Source organism: Nycticebus coucang, chromosome 10 (genome assembly GCF_027406575.1).
Source record: "Nycticebus coucang isolate mNycCou1 chromosome 10, mNycCou1.pri, whole genome shotgun sequence".
Classification (NCBI taxonomy): Eukaryota; Metazoa; Chordata; class Mammalia; order Primates; family Lorisidae; genus Nycticebus; species Nycticebus coucang.
This window is the reverse complement of record NC_069789.1, coordinates 21902678-21919836: the sequence shown is the minus strand read 5'-3', so window position 1 is coordinate 21919836 and position 17159 is coordinate 21902678. Positions and strand designations below refer to the sequence as shown.

At 53.5% G+C, this 17159-nt stretch overlaps 1 protein-coding gene across 6 annotated transcripts in view; it reads right to left on the bottom strand.

Moving 5' to 3' along the window:
- Positions 1-16636, bottom strand: part of GPR137B (G protein-coupled receptor 137B) — a 118823-nt gene extending 102187 nt beyond the window's left edge. For all 6 annotated transcript variants that reach the window (XR_008382985.1, XM_053604805.1, XM_053604802.1 and 3 more), the window contains exon 1: positions 16004-16636. Coding sequence is in view for 5 of the 6 variants with exons in the window: in XM_053604805.1 (XP_053460780.1) it covers positions 16004-16417 (414 nt within the window). In the remaining variant the exon portion in view is untranslated. The remainder of the gene's footprint in view (positions 1-16003) is intronic.
- Between the last annotated feature and the right edge of the window lie 523 nt (positions 16637-17159).

Here is a 17159-nt window from a genome sequence, read left to right as displayed (position 1 = left end):
TGGGAGACTGAGGGAAGAATATTGCTTCAGTCCAAGAGTTGGAGGTTGCCTCGAGCTGAAATAGAACCACCGCACTCTGGACCTGGCAACAAGTGAGATCCCTTCTGATAAGAAGATTAAAAAAGAAAAAAAAAAAAAAGCTGTTATAAAGTCATAAAGGGTAGGAAGGAGGCATGGAATGGCCCTCAAAGCCTGCGGGTGGGGGAGAGGCCTGGGAAGGTGTCCCCTGCTGCCGGGAAGACAGAGTGAAGGTGGGCTCGGGCCAACCAGGGAGGGCCCTGGGGGGGAAGTGGGCAGAGGCGTCTGTGCCAGGAGGAAGTGGGAGCAGTGAGTCAGTCATAGAGCACAAGTTCCCCTCCAAAGACGCAAGTTCGGGAAAGGCCAGACAGAGCCTATTCCCGGGTGCCAGGTCCTTGAGAAAATGGAGCTGGCCTGTGAGCAGAGAGGCTGGGCCCTGAGTGGCAGAGGCAGGAGGCAGGGGACACAGAGGCAGCAGGGAGGTCAGGGGCGAGCGCCCCAGCTGCTGCTTGGGGGAAGTTGATCAGAAACTGAACAGTGAGTACCCCAGGACCCCACCCTCCCTTGGGCATCTACACAGTTCTCTGAAAATACCAGGGTTTTTTCAGGGCTTCCCCCATGGTGGTAAAAGGGATGGAAGGACAGGGGAAAGGGGCAGGGGCAGGCTTAAAGGACAGAGACCCAGCAGTCGTCATCTCATGAAAATAAAGCATTTTCCCTGCCAAAGGCAAATTGCTTTTGGTTTTCCCATCACTCCTGCTTTTGAAAGTCCTACCTAGAACAGGTCCGGGGTGACAATGTGCATGACCCTGGCCCCCCCCCTGGTGACTGCTGGAGGACTGAGCCACAGCTGCATGAGCCCCTGGGGAGGCTGTGGCTGCTCTCCCCAACACCCCGCCCGCCCATTGGCTCCCAGTGCCCCCTCAGTAACCCAGGCCTTCCACCTGACCCTTTCGGATGACGCAGGAGGGCCCAGAGCCCTGCATATGACGTGCTTGTTCCGACAGAAGCAGAGAGGCCTCAGGAGCAGCTGCTGAACTCTGCCCGCTCCCATAATAAACCACCTGCTCACGTCACCAGCTGGCCCCCACTCTTTGAACCCCCACCTCTCATTTTTTAAGCTAACCCAACTTGCCTCCCACTGTCTTGCAATCATTTTTACTAATGTCACGTTGGCGTCTGTGGCAAAAATAGTCTCCTGCTATTCTTTGGGGGTATGACAGCATCCCTTGTGTGGTCAGCAAAACTCAGAAGAGGTGCCCTCTGCTTTCTCCTAACTCGCGCTAGATTTACGAAGTGCTCTACGCAGCTATTTGCTTTATAAATCCACCCAAACGTGTTCCTTGGCCTTGGAGTCTGCACTTCTGTGACACCCCTCCCTGGATACCTCACAATCCTCCTACCCTTAAAAAAGTCACATCCTGCCCCGAGGGACCTGCCCGCGTGCCCCCTCCACTTAGCTGAATCCTTAACACTTTGCCACATTTACGCCAGCTGTGTTTTACCTCCTGGGCTTAAGTGATTCTCTTGCTCAGCCTCCCGAGTAGCTGGGACTACAGGCACCCGTCACAAAGCCTGGCTATTTTTTTTGCTGCAGTTGCCATTGTCATTTAGCTGTTGTATGTGGCTGGCACCCTACTCACTGAGCTACAGGCACCAAGCCTGTGTTTTACTTTTAACAAATCAAAATGACACAGTTGCATCCCCCAGCGTACCCCTTCAGCACTATCCTGAATTTGGAGTTTTCATACCTGGGTGAGATGATGCTTGTCCTGGGCACGTCTGTGCTATTTGCTTTATTCTCGTGGTTCCCACGGGGGCAGGGAACGGTCTTGCTCAGCTTCGTACTTCATACAAATGTATCGACACCTTCCATCGCCTCCCTCAGCTTTGTGTTCACCCTTGAGTGTGTCTGGGCTATGCCTCTGTTGAAACACACAACTGTAGTTCCTGTAGTGTCACAGAGTCACAGCACAGCTGACCCTTGACAACACGGTGAACTGCATGGGTCCACTTATACCAGGAAATTTTTTTTCAATCAAATGTGAATGGAAAATATAGTACTTGCAGAATGTGAAAACCGCAGACACAGACAGCCAACTTTTGTGTACTTGAGCCCCACAGGCCTGACAGCAAGACTTGAGCATGCACGGTTTGGGAGTCTTGGAACCAATCTCTCATTAGGAGGGCCGGCTGTATTCCCCACTGTATAAACAGGCCACAGCTGTGTGTCCCTCCCCACTTCGTAAACCTAGCGCGAGTTAGGAGAAAGCAGAGGGCACCTCTTCTGAGTTTTGCTGACCACACAAGGGACGCTGTCATACCCCCAAAGCCAGTGGAGGGGCATCTCAAGATGGTTAAGAGTGTGAACTCCGGAGCTGCTTTACCTGGGCTTGAATCCAGGTTCTACCAATTCAGTGTGACCTTGGAAAGTCACTTGACATCTCTGGACCTCAAATACCTACTTAATGTACTGTGTTAAATGAGGTTAATAGTAGTGCCCACCTTACAGGTTTTTGTGAGGATTAGGTAAATTAATACACATAGAGCAAGGGCTGGGCGCGGTGGCTCACACCTGTAAACCCAACACTTGTCCCGGGTGGACCGCCTGAGCACACAGGTTCAAGACCAGTGAGATCTAGTCTCTAAAAATAGCCAGGCATTGTGGCAGGCGCCTGTCGTCCCAGCTACTTGGGAGGCTGAGGCAAGAGAATCATTTGAGCCCAGGAGTTTAAGGTTGCTGTGAGCTGTGATGCCATAGCACTCTACCCAGGGTGACACAGTGAGACTCTGTCTCAAAAAAACAAAACAAAGAAAATACCTACAGAGCATTTAGACAAATGCCTGCCACCTAGCAAGTACTATTTAAGTGCAGCTGCCCCTGGCCTGCTATGATTTGTCCTTATGTACGTTCTCAGACCATGATTCCAAATGTACAACTGGCTCAGTGCCCGTAGTTGTTACGGCGCCAGCCACATGCACCAACGCTGGTGGGTTCAAACCCTGCCCCGGCCAGCTAAACAACAACAACTGCAACAAAAAATAGCCGGGCATTGTAGCATGCACCTGCAGTCCCAGCTACTTGAGAGGCTGAGGCAAGAGAATCACGTAAGACCCAGAGCAGGTGTCCTCAAACTTTTTAAACAGGGGGCCAATTCACTGTCCCTCAGACTGTTGGAGGGCCGGACTATAGTTTAAAAAAAAAAAAAAACTATGGGGCGGCGCCTATAGCTCAGTCGGTAAGGCACAGGCCCCATATACCGAGGGTGGTGGGTTCAAACCCGGCCCCGGCTGAACTGCAACCAAAAAACAGCCGGGCATTGTGGCGGGCGCCTGTAGTCCCGGCTGCTCAGGAGGCTGAGGCAAGAGAATCGCTTAAGCCCAGGAGTTGGAGGTTGCTGTGAGCTGTGTGAGGCCACGGCACTCTACCAAGGGCCATAAAGTGAGACTCTGTCTCTACAAAAAAAAAAAAAAAACTATGAACAAATTCCTATGCACACTGCACATATCTTATTTTGAAGTAAAAAACAAAACGGGAACAAATACAATTCCCACCACTTCATGTGGCCCGCGGGCAGCAGTCTGAGGACGACTGCCCTAGAGTTCGAGGTTGCTGTGAGCTGTGATGCCTCTGCACTCTACCGAGGGCGACACAATAAAAATCTGTCTCAAATGAATAAATAAATGCAGAACTACTGACCTGTGACCACAGGTGCTTTCTTGACCATAAAAGGAACTGTCATACTTGAAAAGATTAGGAACCACTGGCACATTCGGTATGTGCACTCGTGGTCCCTCTGCGTCACCCACTTCCTGATATACTAGGGAAATTATGCAAACCCCAAGGCCCTGGTCTCCCCAGGCACTAGCCATTAGTCAGCTGTTCCCGTCTGCTGTTTCTGCGTTTCTACAGGCCAAGCAGCCTCATTCACCAGAGCAGGGAGCCAGGACAGTCACAGTCCCTGAATCCAGAGGCAGGATTTCTCCCTTCCTGCCGGTTTCTTCGAAAAACACAAGGGGGGAGTAGTTAGGGGGTGAATGGGGGCTGTGCCTTTGAGGTCGACTCCCCAAGACACTCAGGGCAGTTAGGATTTTCTTTTCTTCCAGGGACTCAGGAACAGGATAACAACCGAGTCCCCCTCTTAGTCCTGCACCCGCAATGATGGATGAAAGAAAAAACAAGCACGGCGTGGGTGCCATAATTCTGGGGGTGGGAACCTGAAGCCCAGTCCATGTGCCAGGCTGGCCGGGTGTGCGAGGGCCCCCGGGAGGTGACTGGGTTCCAGGGTCAGGTCTTCACTTTGTCATTCCCTACGTTTGAACCTGGCCAACATGTGGCCCACGGAGCATGCCTTCTGCCCAAGAACCCCAGGGTCAACCCAAGAACCCAAATGCGGGCCTTCAGGTCCCCGTTTTCCTGTGCTGTCTCTTGTCACCTGAGTGCCTGGAGTCAGAGGCAAGGCTGGTCTGACCACCATGAACCTGCTTTGCTACTTACCTTCCTGGGCCTCAGTGTCTATTTGTTGGAAAACGGGCTGGTGCCATATAATCTTTCTTTGGGTGCCTTCCCAGAAGGTGGCTTGTGTGCTCCACCCTGGGAAGCCAGCCCCCCAGGTAGGGCCGGGCCCCAGGGCCAGCTTCCCTCACAGGGGTGGACTGTCCTGCCCTTCTGTCCCCTGCCTGGCTGAGGCTGTCTAGACAAGCAGCTCCCTGTGACAGGCACAGAGGGGAAGACAGATCATCCCCACCAGCCTGCCCAACAGGATTCTCTCTGCAGCCACACAGGCCCTCCTATCATTATGTTTCTTAAATGCTCTGCCACAAACTGCAGTTCAGTTTACTGGCCAGCGCCCTGGCCATGATTGTTCCAAATGTACCTTAATAAAATGACGCCTTAGAAGCACCGAAGACACGGCTCTCACGGTAGGAAGAACAAGCCAGCTGGGCCCACGGGCTCCGTGAAGGAGGTTCTGTGCCATGCCCAACCATCACACCACAATTCCTACTGGCAAATTATGCAAAAACTACATGAGAAGTTAGCAGGTAAAATGCTGCAGTTTTGTTCTCCTAACAAACTAACATTGTGCTTCAGAAATGAGGACGATCTGAGGCTTCAGACCTTCTCAGGAACTCCTGCCCTCGCTGGGCACATCTGGCGTTAGACGACGCTCTCTGTGTCCTGCTACGGAGAGACGGCCACAGGCACCTCCTGGGGGGAAGCCACGTGGTGTGATGGAGAGAAGCACTCTGGGAGTGAGACCTTGGTCTGCTCCTGGGGCTGCCCCAACTCGCCATGGGACACTGGATCGGGACTGCAGGAACAGTGACCAGGACAATGAGGGACAACCTGTGACCCAGCAGGAACAATGAGAGGAACTGAGATTGGCTAATCCGAAGCAGAGAGAACTTGGGGACACACAATATGTGCTGTCAAACCTATGACAGGTGTCTGTCCTGGGAGGAAGGATTCCGTGTGCTGCAGAGGGCCCCAAGGGGTAAGAACGGAATCCCAGTGTCAGTCTGGACTCCAGGATCTGCCAAGAGCAAACCCAGGCAGCCCAGAGGCTGCAGCCTGCCCTGCTGCAGGACCTGGGAGAAGGCTGTAATTGTGGCTTCCCACTCACAAACCCAGACCAGCCAGGGAGCTGACCTGGTTACCCCAGAATCTGGCTGTGGTCAGAAGACACCCCCTATATCAACCAACATCTAAACTTTCACCCTGGAAACATCTAAAAATGGCCTCTCGTGGCAGGAGCCACCAAACAGGAGTGGAAACCCCACAGCCCAAACCACAGGCAGCAGCTTCTACTGAGAGCTCTGCCTCCACCACAGTGCTGGCTTCTCATATTTGGGCTTGGAAAATAGTTTTATTGCCTTGCAATAAGTGTGACTTAAATAGCAGCAAAGCCACTAGTTCTTTTTTTTTTTTTTTGTAACCCTTTGTTGCCCTCGGTAGAGTGCCATAGCTTCACAGCTCACAGCAACCTCTAACTCCCGGGCCTAGGCGATTCTCCTGCCTCAGCCCCCCGAGTAGCCGAGACCACAGTGCCTGCTGCCACTAGTTCTTTTTAAAACTTGTGCACTAGAGAGAGAATCACAGAGGTGAAGGGAAGAATGCAGCTCCCAACTTCCCTTTGCAAACATCGCGACGCTTTGTGTCCCCACTATAGGGGTTGTAACAGCAACCGATGAATCCCACAATTCGGAGAAATTATTTAAGGAAAGTCTGTTTTCCCTGCTCTACACTGAGGTCCACGGAGGGAAGAACACTATTTGACCTTAACCAGATTCTACACAGTGTCTGGCATGTAACAGATAGTCAAAAGCGTGTGGTGCAACAACCTCAATGCCCATCCACGGATGAATGGATAAACAAAATGTGGTCTACCCAGGCAGGGCAAGATCAGCCAGCCGTCTAAAGGAACGAAGTTCGGATACGCGCTACGATGAGCAACATTATGCTACGTGAAAAGGAGCCAGACACAGAAGGATGCATATTGTGCGATTCCTTTGATAGGAAATATACAGAATACATAAATCCAGAGAGACAGGAAGCAGACTAGCGGCGGGGGTGGTGGGGAGTGACTGTTTAATGAGTATAGTCTCTTTGGGGGGGTGATGAAAATGGTCTAGAACTAGATGGAGGTGTACATGTACTAAATGCCACTCAACTTGTTCATATCAAAAAGTTAACTTATTTTTTTTTACAGACAGAGTCTCACTTCATCACCCTCGGTAGAGTGCTGTGGTGTCACACAGCTCACAGCAACCTTCAACTCCTAGGCTTAAGTGATTCTCCTGCCTCAGCCTCCCAAGTAGCTGGGACTACAGGGGCCTGCCACAACACACGGCTTTTTCCTCCCCCCCCCCCAATTTTTGGCCAGGGCCAGGTTTGAACCCACTCCCTCCAGCATATGGGGCCTGCGCCCTACTCCTTCAGCCACAGGCATTGCCCAACACCCAGCTATTTTTTGTTGCAGTTTGGCCAGGGCTGGGTTCGAACCCACCACCCTCGGTATATGGGGCCAGCGCCCTACCCACTGAGCCATAGACACCGCCCTCAAAAGGTTAATTTTATGTTACTTCACTAGAAAATTTTTTTACATTAAAACAAAAAACCCTTGGTGAGTGACCGAAATGAGTCTCCATCTTCCGGCTGAAACTTGTATTGCTCTGTGTTCACTGGGAGGATGGGGACAAATGTGTCTTATCCTCCCAGGAAAGGAGTGTGATCCTGACAAGGCCCTTGGCGAGCCAGGGCTGCTCACACCCTGCCCACTTCCCTTTTTATCCAAGACTACAAGGAACTGTCACAACACCCTCTTGGGACAGTGTGACCTCTGGCAGCTGTGAATTCCAGGAAGCCAGGGAAAGCAGTGCATGCAGCAGGGCGCAGCCCGGGAAGCTGGCTCCAGCGGTGTGTGTATTCTCACCCTGTGTTTTGCAGACTGTAACCTGGCAGGAGTAGCTGCCATTCAAAAGTGGGGGGAAGTAAGCAGATGACAAAAATCACATGACATCAAGACCATGTCTCCCGGCCAGGCGACCAGGGTACGGGGACCCTCCTGTGCAGCATGGATGCAGGTGGCCCACTACACTCCCATTTCTGTTTATGTCTGTCCTTCCCAGAGACTGTGGCCCTCTGGGTCTCTGATGCCAGACACCTATATGGAGGGGATCACTACGGTTTATTCACTGAATCAGTGACATTCCCTGAACCCTAAAAGAAGCCAAAGCCTGTTTCTGACTTACCTGAAGGGCCTGCTCCAGCAAAAATAACAGGACAAATGTGGTAGTTGGAGGGGTGGAAAGATCTTAGTGACACACACTGTCCTAACCCAGGGGTTGGCAAACTACAGGCCACAGGCTGAGTCTATCCCACAGGCGGTTTTAGGAAGACCTGTGAGCTGAGAAAAGTTTTTACCATTTTAAAGGGTTATTTAAAAACAAAAAGGCATATGCAACACAGACCAATTGTGGCTCCAAGGCCTGCAATCTTTTTTTTTTATTGTTGGGGAATCACTGAGGGTACAGTGAGCCAGGTTATACTGCTTGCCTTTGCTCAGTGAAGCCCCTCTATTAATAGGGTCCTGCCCCCCAGGCCTGGAATCTAGACCCGCCCCGGGATTTCCTTCCTTGTAGCCCCTCTCCCAGGCAGGTTTGAGGATATCACCCATCCAGGCCTCATCTGCCCTCACAGGTTACCCAACTCCTTACCACAGGATAAATAAAAAGGGAAATATTTCCGACCTCAGAGAACACCTGCTGTCCCAGGTATTGTTAGAACTGCTTGCTGAAGCTATTTCTGTCCTGGGGGAACAAGACAGGCCTGCAGACCAGAGGATTTCCTCCTCCTGCAGGATGCCAGGCAGGCAGGAACGGCCTGACCAAAGCAGCTCTGGGATCACATGATTATTGTTTTCAAAACGCTAAGCAGCTCACAGTGAGATCCTGGTGAGGAGCTGTCCACCAGGTCCCTGTTCTTCTCTGTGCAGCCCTCTCGTTCCCTGCATCCCCTCCCACCCAACCCCTCAGAGCTGAGCTGCTAGCCTGAGAGGCTCAGAGTGTGGCCACAGCAGCAGCCCTCGGTGAGGGACAGGTGCTGTGGGACACAGCCACTGTGGGCTCTGGAACTCACCTGAGAATCTTCACTAGCCTTAGGACAGTGCCCTGTCCCCGTGGCTCCAGTTTAACTGACCTTGGAAAGGCAGATGAGCAAAAAGATGTGAATCCTGAAAGAGCTGGAGTGTCTGAAGCCAACAGTGGGGGCTCCTGATGGTGATGATGATGGCCATGGCGACGCCCTCAGCCCAGCCTCTGAGGGGAGGCTGGATTTCAGACCTACTGTGAGGAGTCTGCTACCAGAGAGCTAAAGGCACTCCCGGTGTATGGGTCCCCTCAGTTGGCCTGAGACACTAAGGCAGGGGGCAGAGGGAGTACAGAGCTAGTAGTGCCTTAGTGCGAGCTCAGGAAACCGAGCTATAAAATTAGAGGAGCCACTGCCTGGGAGGTGCTGGGGCTGGACTGCAGACCAAGTGTGAAAAAGGAAACCTTTCCTCTCTCACGCACACGCACACGCATACCCCGTCCTGGCTGCCTGTGAACCCACTACATAACAACAGGCAGCCAGTGCCAGGGGCCGAGACCGCAGAGCACAGGTGTGGGGACGGATGCCAGGCTTCACAGAATCCCTACCCCTGACTAGCCCCGTCTCTCCCTAAGTATCTCACTTCCTCACCACCACCCAGGGGCCTGGATGCTTCCTCTTCACAACTGCTTGATCACAGTCTGGCACAAGACAGGTTCTGCCCAAACTGACTGCCGAGAGCCACAGCAAAAAGCACTTGTTCCTGAAATCACCCATCTCCCTTTTCCTGGGTGAGGAAACAAGGAGGAACGGCCCCTGGGTTTCCGTTTTGACCAACTCATGGCAAGGACGGAATCAGTCCAAAACCTGGGGACTCCTCCTGCCTCCTCATCCCTAGCTAAGTGACCAGGGACAAGTCCCAGGCTTCTCCAAACGTCAGTCAGGTCACGTGCAAAGCAAGGGGCTGAGGCCCCCAGTGCCTCCCAACCTGGATTCAGGGGCTCAGCTAAAGATTGTAGACTCCCCATACTCTTCCCAAGGGCACACATCAATAGTCACTGCTGCTTTACGAGCATAAATGTGGTGGCAAAAGTCATTTTGATGGCACAGTGCATTGGTAAAGGGCAGGGCCAGCCCCAGGACATGACCTTCAGGAAAGTGACTGGGCACTTAAGAGGCTGGGTCCAGGGCAGCGCCTGTGGCTCAGATGGTAAGGCGCCGGCCCCATATACCGAGGGTGGCGGGTTCAAACCCAGCCCCGGCTGAACTGCAACCAAAAAATAGCTGGGCGTTGTGGCGGGCGCCTGTACTCCCAGCTACTCGGGAGGCTGAGCCAAGAGAATCGCTTAAGCCCAGGAGTTGGAGGTTGCTGTGAGCTGTGTGATGCCATGGCACTGTACCAAGGGCCATAAAGTGAGACTCTGTCTCTACAAAAAAAAAAAAAAAAGAGGGGTGGCGCCTGTGGCTCAGTCGGTAGGGCGCCGGCCCCATATACAGAAGGTGGCGGGTTCAAACCTGGCCCAGGCTAAACTGCAACCAAAAAATAGCCGGGCGTTGTGGTGGGCGCCTGTAGTCCCAGTTACTCGGGAGGCTGAGGCAAGAGAATCGCTGAAGCTCAGGAGTTGGAGGTTGCTGTGAGCTGTGTGATGCCACCGCACTCTACCGAGGGCTATAAAGTGAGACTCTGTCTCTACAAAAAAAAAAAAAAAAAAGAGGCTGGGTCCAGGGCAGATAGGAGAAGAGAGTGACAGCCTTAACTACGACAGAGAGAGCAAGGGACTCAGGGCAGACGGCATGTCCTTCAACCCACACCGGCCCCGTGGGAGGGGCATTACAGTTCTGCTGCCCTAGTGAAGCAGCAACCTCAGGGAGGTATAGTAACCTCTGCAGCCTCAGAGAGGCCATGGGACCCACACTAGCAGCAAAGCCAGGAAGGATTGGAGCCCAGCTCTGTGCCCAGTCCTCTCACAGCCGATTCACAAGCTGGCCCAGTGCCCACAGCGAGCCCCCAGGCCCCACCACAACCCTCAGGCCCCAACTGTCAGCCCCTGGCACCATCCCACGCAGCACGTGACTAACCAACCTCGGCTGAGTGCAGGGACATGGAAGTCCCCAGCAGAGTTCCAGAACAGACCAGATCCAACAAATGCCAGCTTCCCATCTGCCCTCTAGGTCGTGGTGAGGTCTCACCCCCCGGTCAGCGTCTGTTCCCCACCAAGAGGACTCACTTCTCCATTGCCTTCTGTGAACCACCGGACTGACAGGGCAAGAGTTTGTCATAGGGCTTGGGACAAGGCTAAACCAGGCTGTTCCATTCAGCCAAACTCAGGAACCTCAAACGCTGAGTTCCAGGCTGATAATTCTGAAGGGGAACGGCTGGAACATATAGCTGCCCAGGTGTCGCCAAGCCCACAGCCACACCACCAGAAGCTGCCTGGCTCCTCAGCCTGTACCCTAAAGCCAGGAGGTGGACAGCACTGTAGTATCTCATGAACAGAGACTCATGCAGGCCTCAGGTTTCAGGGTGCTGCCCCACCCTCTATTAAACAGGCAGTTCGACATGGCGCCTACTGCAGGCTCCGGAGTCACAGCCTTGGTGCAAGCTGTGGCCCTACCTCTGTGTGGTGCAGCAGTGTACCCAGACCTGGCTTAAGGAACCACAGCTGGCAACAACAGGTACACAACACTGTGTCCAAAAAAAAAGCCCCACAGATTTGGGGCCAAACAGATACCAACACAGAGGGCTTACGGGATTAGCAGAACCAGCCCTACCAATCTCCTCCTGACCCTCCCAGGCTGTGCTAGAAGATGCAGAGTGGAGACGGGGTCAGGAGACCGAGTCAAGCAGCTGGGTGGCAGGCGAGCACCTCACCCCAGGTCAGCGAGGAGAAAGGGAGCCCAGGCAGATGCTTGCCGAGCTAGGGACATGCGGCCCAGTGGATACAGCCATCAGAACAAATCAGGGACAGAGTCCTGGTGGACCCCCATCTGTGCCCTGGAGCGGTGACGGCACCAGGCACCTCAAGGGTGATCACAGGGAGGGCCCCTAGGCAAGCAGGGAGTGGAAGGGGCCAGGGTGGTGGGCCCAGAAGACACTGGGTAGACACCCAGCCTGTCATCAGTATGACCAAGTGGGAATTGAGGGACCTCAGTGGCCCCAAGCTTCAAGTCAAAAAGGGGGCCCAAAGCCATGTGGCTGCCCAACTTGAAGAAGCAACTGAAACAGAAGGAGGATGTCAGAAGGGGCAGGATGAAGGTGGAGCCGCCACTAAGTATAGCCAGGGTGAGACTAGAAACCCAAAGGCTGGAGGCCTTGAGACATGTCACTCTCCTGGCCAGCTGGGAAGACACAGGGCAGAGGCCCAGAGCACAGGACACAGTCCTGACGCCAAGCCCTAGGACTCGAAGCCTGATATGCCTGGGATGGAGTCGGGAGAGGAGCTTTAAATTGGACATAAAGATTTAATAACTATGTATGCCTAGAAAGCTACAGGATACATCTGAGAACTCTCTAGGAGTGGCAGGAGAGACTGAACTAGCAGAATTTAAAAGCTGTGATTTGGGAAGAAAGCAAATAAAATTAAGCCTACCCAATGCTCAGGTCGCCCTAACATGTGTGCCTGAAGGGTATGAGGGCTGCTTATCACTTATACGGCCTGTGAGCTGGATGGGGGCGTTGGCTGGGGTCAATGGGGCCAAGGGAGACAGGAGCAATCCAAGACCACTGTGCAGAGAGACTCACGGTGTTGTGGACAAGTGTCCTCTCAAAGCCTCAATGAGAAAATCACCAGGTGACTGAGTGACATTTAGCAATGAGGTATACAGCACTTTTTCTAGGATCAGTTCTCCAACTTAATCATTGCTGCCCCATATACTTTGTACCTCCCCAACTCAGCTTTAAGCTCCCGGAGCACAAGGTGTTAACATTTACATCTAAGTAAATGATTCTATTGTAAGAGGCTTCAAATACTGTCCCATAAAGTACAAGGATGGGGGGTGGCACCTGTGGCTCAGTGAGTAGGGCGCTGGCCCCATATACCGAGGGTGGCAGGTTCGAACCCGGCCCCAGCCAAACTGCAACAAAAAATTGCCAGGCATTGTGGCGGGCGCCTGTAGTCCCACCACTCCAGAGGCTTAAGCCCAAGAGCTAGAGGTTGCTGTGAGCTGTGATGCCATGCACCCTACAGAGGGCGACAAAGTGAGATTCTGTCTCCAAAAAAAAAAAAAAAGAACAAGGATGGGGCGGCACCTGTGGCTCAGTCGGTAAGGCGCAGGCCCCATATACCGAGGGTGGCGGGTTCAAACCCGGCCCCGGCCAAACTGCAACCAAAAAATAGCTGGGTGTTGTGGCGGACGCCTGTAGTCCCAGCTACTTGGGAGGCTGAGGCAAGAGAATTGCTTAAGCCCAGGAGTTGGAGGTTGCTGTGAGCAGTGTGAGGTCATGGCACTCTACCGAGGGCCATAAAGTGAGACTCTGTCTCTACAAAAAAAAAAAAAAAAAGAACAAGGATGGGCTTGGTGGCTCACACCTGTACGAAATCCTAACACTATGGGAGGCTAAGGCAGGAAGATCACTTGAACTCAGGAGTTCAAGGCCAGCTTGAACAAGAGCAAGACTCCCTTCCGCTACTAAAAACAGAAAAATTAGCATGCCTGTTAGTGCCTGCTATTCAGGAGGCTGAGGGAAGAGGATGTTTTGAGCCCTAGAGTTTGAGGTTGCTACACAGCACTCTACCCAAGGCAAAAAAAAAAAAGACAAGCCTCACACTGACACCACACAGATATAGGTACAAATCCTGGCTCTACCACATACTGACAGTGTGACGTTGAGCAAGTGCTTTATAACATCTCTGAGCCTCAGTTTGCTCCTCCTCTACAAAACACAGTACTTTCTTTGGAGGGTGTCACAATACAGTAGAACCTCCCTACAGTAACCACCTCCTTTTGTTGACCTAATTTTCACAGACGGGACATGCACCACATGTAGCTATCAGCACAGCAGGCCTAGTTCTTTATGTTGCTCACCTCTGTATACTGACCAGTTTCTTACAGTCCCTAGGTCACCTTCCAGAGGTTCTACTATAAAACAAATTGCCTACAAGTGTCCCAAACACATAGTACATACTAAATAATTGTTAGCTACCACCCCCACCCCTCCAAAATCGGATTTACTTGATCTGAGGTGGGCCCAGGCAGCAGTAATTCCTAAAATCTCCCCATTTTAGGAGATTGCAATGGCTGAGAAGGGGGGGCTAGAGGCTGGAGAGGGTGGCTGGGTTAGTCAAAGGGCAGACCCGTTTCTAACACCCCCGGAGTATCAGAGTTCCTGTTAGGAAGCCAGGAATGACTTTGTTCTGCCAGGATCCCAGATGCCAGCACTCTACAGGCCATCTTCTCCTGCCAGCCACCAGGTGCCCTCAGGCGAAACGTCCTCTGCTGTGGTGCCCACTGATGGGAAGCTTTAAAGAAGACAAGGCTATGAGTCCGGGCCTCCCGGCCAGGGTACCTCTGTCTGCCCGGTCACTTTTTCCCTTGCTCAGCATTTCCTCACCAATCAGCAGATGGGGCAGAAAATGTGCAGCCCTGTCCCTAATCCAGCACCAAGTTCAGAACTGGCATGTGACTTCCAGAGAGCCCTGGCAGCTCCCTACAGTCTGCTTTTTGTTTTGTTCTCAAAAGGGGGCAAGAACAAAGATCTCAATGTGCAATATTGCCACTGTCACAGTTCTGGAGGTAACATCAACGTTCCTGACTTTTGCATCTGCCGAACCACCCCATTTTGATTCAACCACAAAGCCCAAGTGTCTGTCTGCAACAAAGCCAACCGCCTGAACTGGTTTGCAGATTTAAAAGTAGCATTTGGACAGACAAAACACATTTCTCTCAGAACGGAAAATATGCTGAAACACTGGACTTAACAAGAAGGCTCTGAATATAGACCCATTTTTTAATTATAATATCAGGGCAGCTCCTGTGACTCAGTGAGTAGGGCGCCAGCGCCGGCCCCATATACTGAGGGTGAGGTGTTCAAACTCGGCCCTGGCCAAACTGCAACAAAAAAAGAAAACAATAGCCGGGTGTTGTGGTGGGCACCTGTAGTGCCAGCTACTCTGGAGGCTGAAGCAGGAAAATTGCCTAAGCCCAAGACCTGGAGATTGCTGTGAACTGTGACTCCTCGGCATTCTAATGAGGGTGATAAAGTGAGACTCTGTCTCTAAAAAATAAATAAATAAATAAAATTATAATATCAACTAAATATTACACATGCTATTTTTCAGCCAAAAGTGTTTCCTTCACATTTTCAGTTAGTTGTTCCTACTATGCCAGGGTGATCCTTTTTCTACCTTTTCTTTTTCTTATAAAGAGCCATTCTATGGCTATGCTATTCTTCCTTTTAACCAAGTGACCTTTTCTTTTAAGACACCCTTGTAAGGAGTAAGAGGCCTGCCTGCAAGGGGTCTCTGCCCTGAGGCAGCTCTTACCTTACCTCCACCAGGAGACACAGGTGGCACCTTCCCCTTAGGCAGAGTTCTAAGGAAAACTGACATTTTAGTGCTTGGAGAGGTAATGGGGATCAGAGCCGGCAAGGACGATGGGACGCTGTTATTAAACCTTTGTGTAATGCTTCTCAAAGTATTCCCAAAGTGCTTTACAATTACCCTACTCTCATTAAGTCAAACATCACCAGCTAAGCAGCAGCCAAGTCAATTCACACGCTCTCCCAGCTCTCTTATTAATAATATGCCTCATGAAATGATTTTCGTGTGTCTGTAAAAAAAGTTCCAGTAAACTTTAATGGCTTTTTCCTAGGGCCTATTAGATGAACTCAAGACAGCCTGATCTCGGGCTGCAGCGGCTCGGAGAGGGAGTCACCCCAGAGACAGTTTAGTAAAACCGAGCAATGAGTTAGTAAGTAGCAGTTCAGCCAAGCTCCTCCGGGGGAGGTTCCAAACATCTCCTCCAAACCAGGGCAGTCCCACCCTGCCATCGCTCAAAAGATAAGGCATTCCCCGGCCCACACCCGGAGGCCAACATACAGATGACCTTCCCGGGCCAGGGCAGGTGTCTGGACGTAGAGGGGAACTAGAGTTCAGGCCTCCCTGGAGGGCACACCCGCCCCTCCGAGAGCACCAATTCTGGGTTGTGCGGATGCTGCTGCTTGGCCCAGTACAGGGAGGCGCCCGGTACCCACTTGGGTAACCAGTGGACCTTCCTGCTACTCTCCTTTGGGGATGGGGGGCGGGGGCTACCTAAGAGAAAGGCCCGCAGATTGGACGCGGCTCACGCCGGATACCAGCGCCTTTTCCCCCACACTCCACTCTCAGGCTCACCGGCCGGGACCAGCCCCTGCGACTGCACCGCCCCGCGCGCCCGCCCGGGCCGCGCTCCGCGGCTCACCTGCGTGAAGTACAAGTTCATGAGCGTGAGCGTGAAGAACTGCAGGCACACCGGAAAGCAGTAGAGCAGCCAGAAGACGAAAGGGCTGAGCGAATTGGCCGCCACGAAGTCTTTGAAGTAGAAGGAAAAGAGGACGGTCCGCAGGGAGGCCCAGAAGAGGCAGAGGAAGAGGAAGACGCTCTGGTAGCTGAGGCGCTTGTGGCGGTAGCGCAGCACCAGCCAGAGCTGCACGTAGACGAAGACGAAGAGCAGCGCGTAGAACACGGTGTAGGCGACCGTGAGGCCGAGCTTCACGTAGGGGGGCACGGCCGGGGTCAGCGTGGGCTGCAGCGAGTCGTTGCGGACCGGGTCCCACGGCGGGGCCTCCATCGGGCCCGGGGCGCTGCCGCGCGGCCGGGGACGCTCCGGCCTCATCGGGGCTCGCGGCCGCCGCTGCCGCCGCCCCCGCGGGGGTCCCCGCGCATCCCGCTCCGCCCGCAGCCCGAAGACTGGCGAGAAGAAAACAAGCCGCACTTCCTCCCCCGGCACCACATGATTCACTGGGGCGGCCTTTGTTTGCCATTGGTGGCGCCACGCCCGCCGCCCCCGCGCGCCCGCCGGACTGGCGCGCCCCCGGCCCGCCCTGGCCCCGCGCGTCCCTCACCGCTGCCTGCGCGTCCCCGCCGGCGCGCGCGCCCCGACCCGTCCCGCCGGCGCCACGCCGCGCGCTCCCGCCCGCGCGTTCGCCGCACCGACCCCCGCCCCGTCCCACCCCGCGCGCCTCCAGCTTCCCGCGTTCTGCCGCCGAACAGTTGTTTTGCAGAACAAGTTTTCTTTTTCCTTTAAAAATGAAACTTACGACTCTGCGGCTATGAACTGGCCGGCGTCTGGAGTGATGTTTATTTCTAAATCCAGAAATGCCAAAGACAGGGTTTGTGTTTTCGAGGTCAAGTTTGCATACTCAAAATAAGCAAACGCCTGTCCCCGCAACCGCCGCCTGCGCCTCGCACGTACCAGGTCCGCGCCGTGCGCCCAGCGCCCGCCTGGTGGCGACGCAGCCAGTGCCCGACGCGCGCGGGCGGCGGGTGGGTGGACGGAGCCCCCGGGGCCGGACGGCAAGCAGTGCGCGGCCTCCCGCTCCGAGCCGACCCGTCCGGTCCCGGAGGCCTGGACTCTG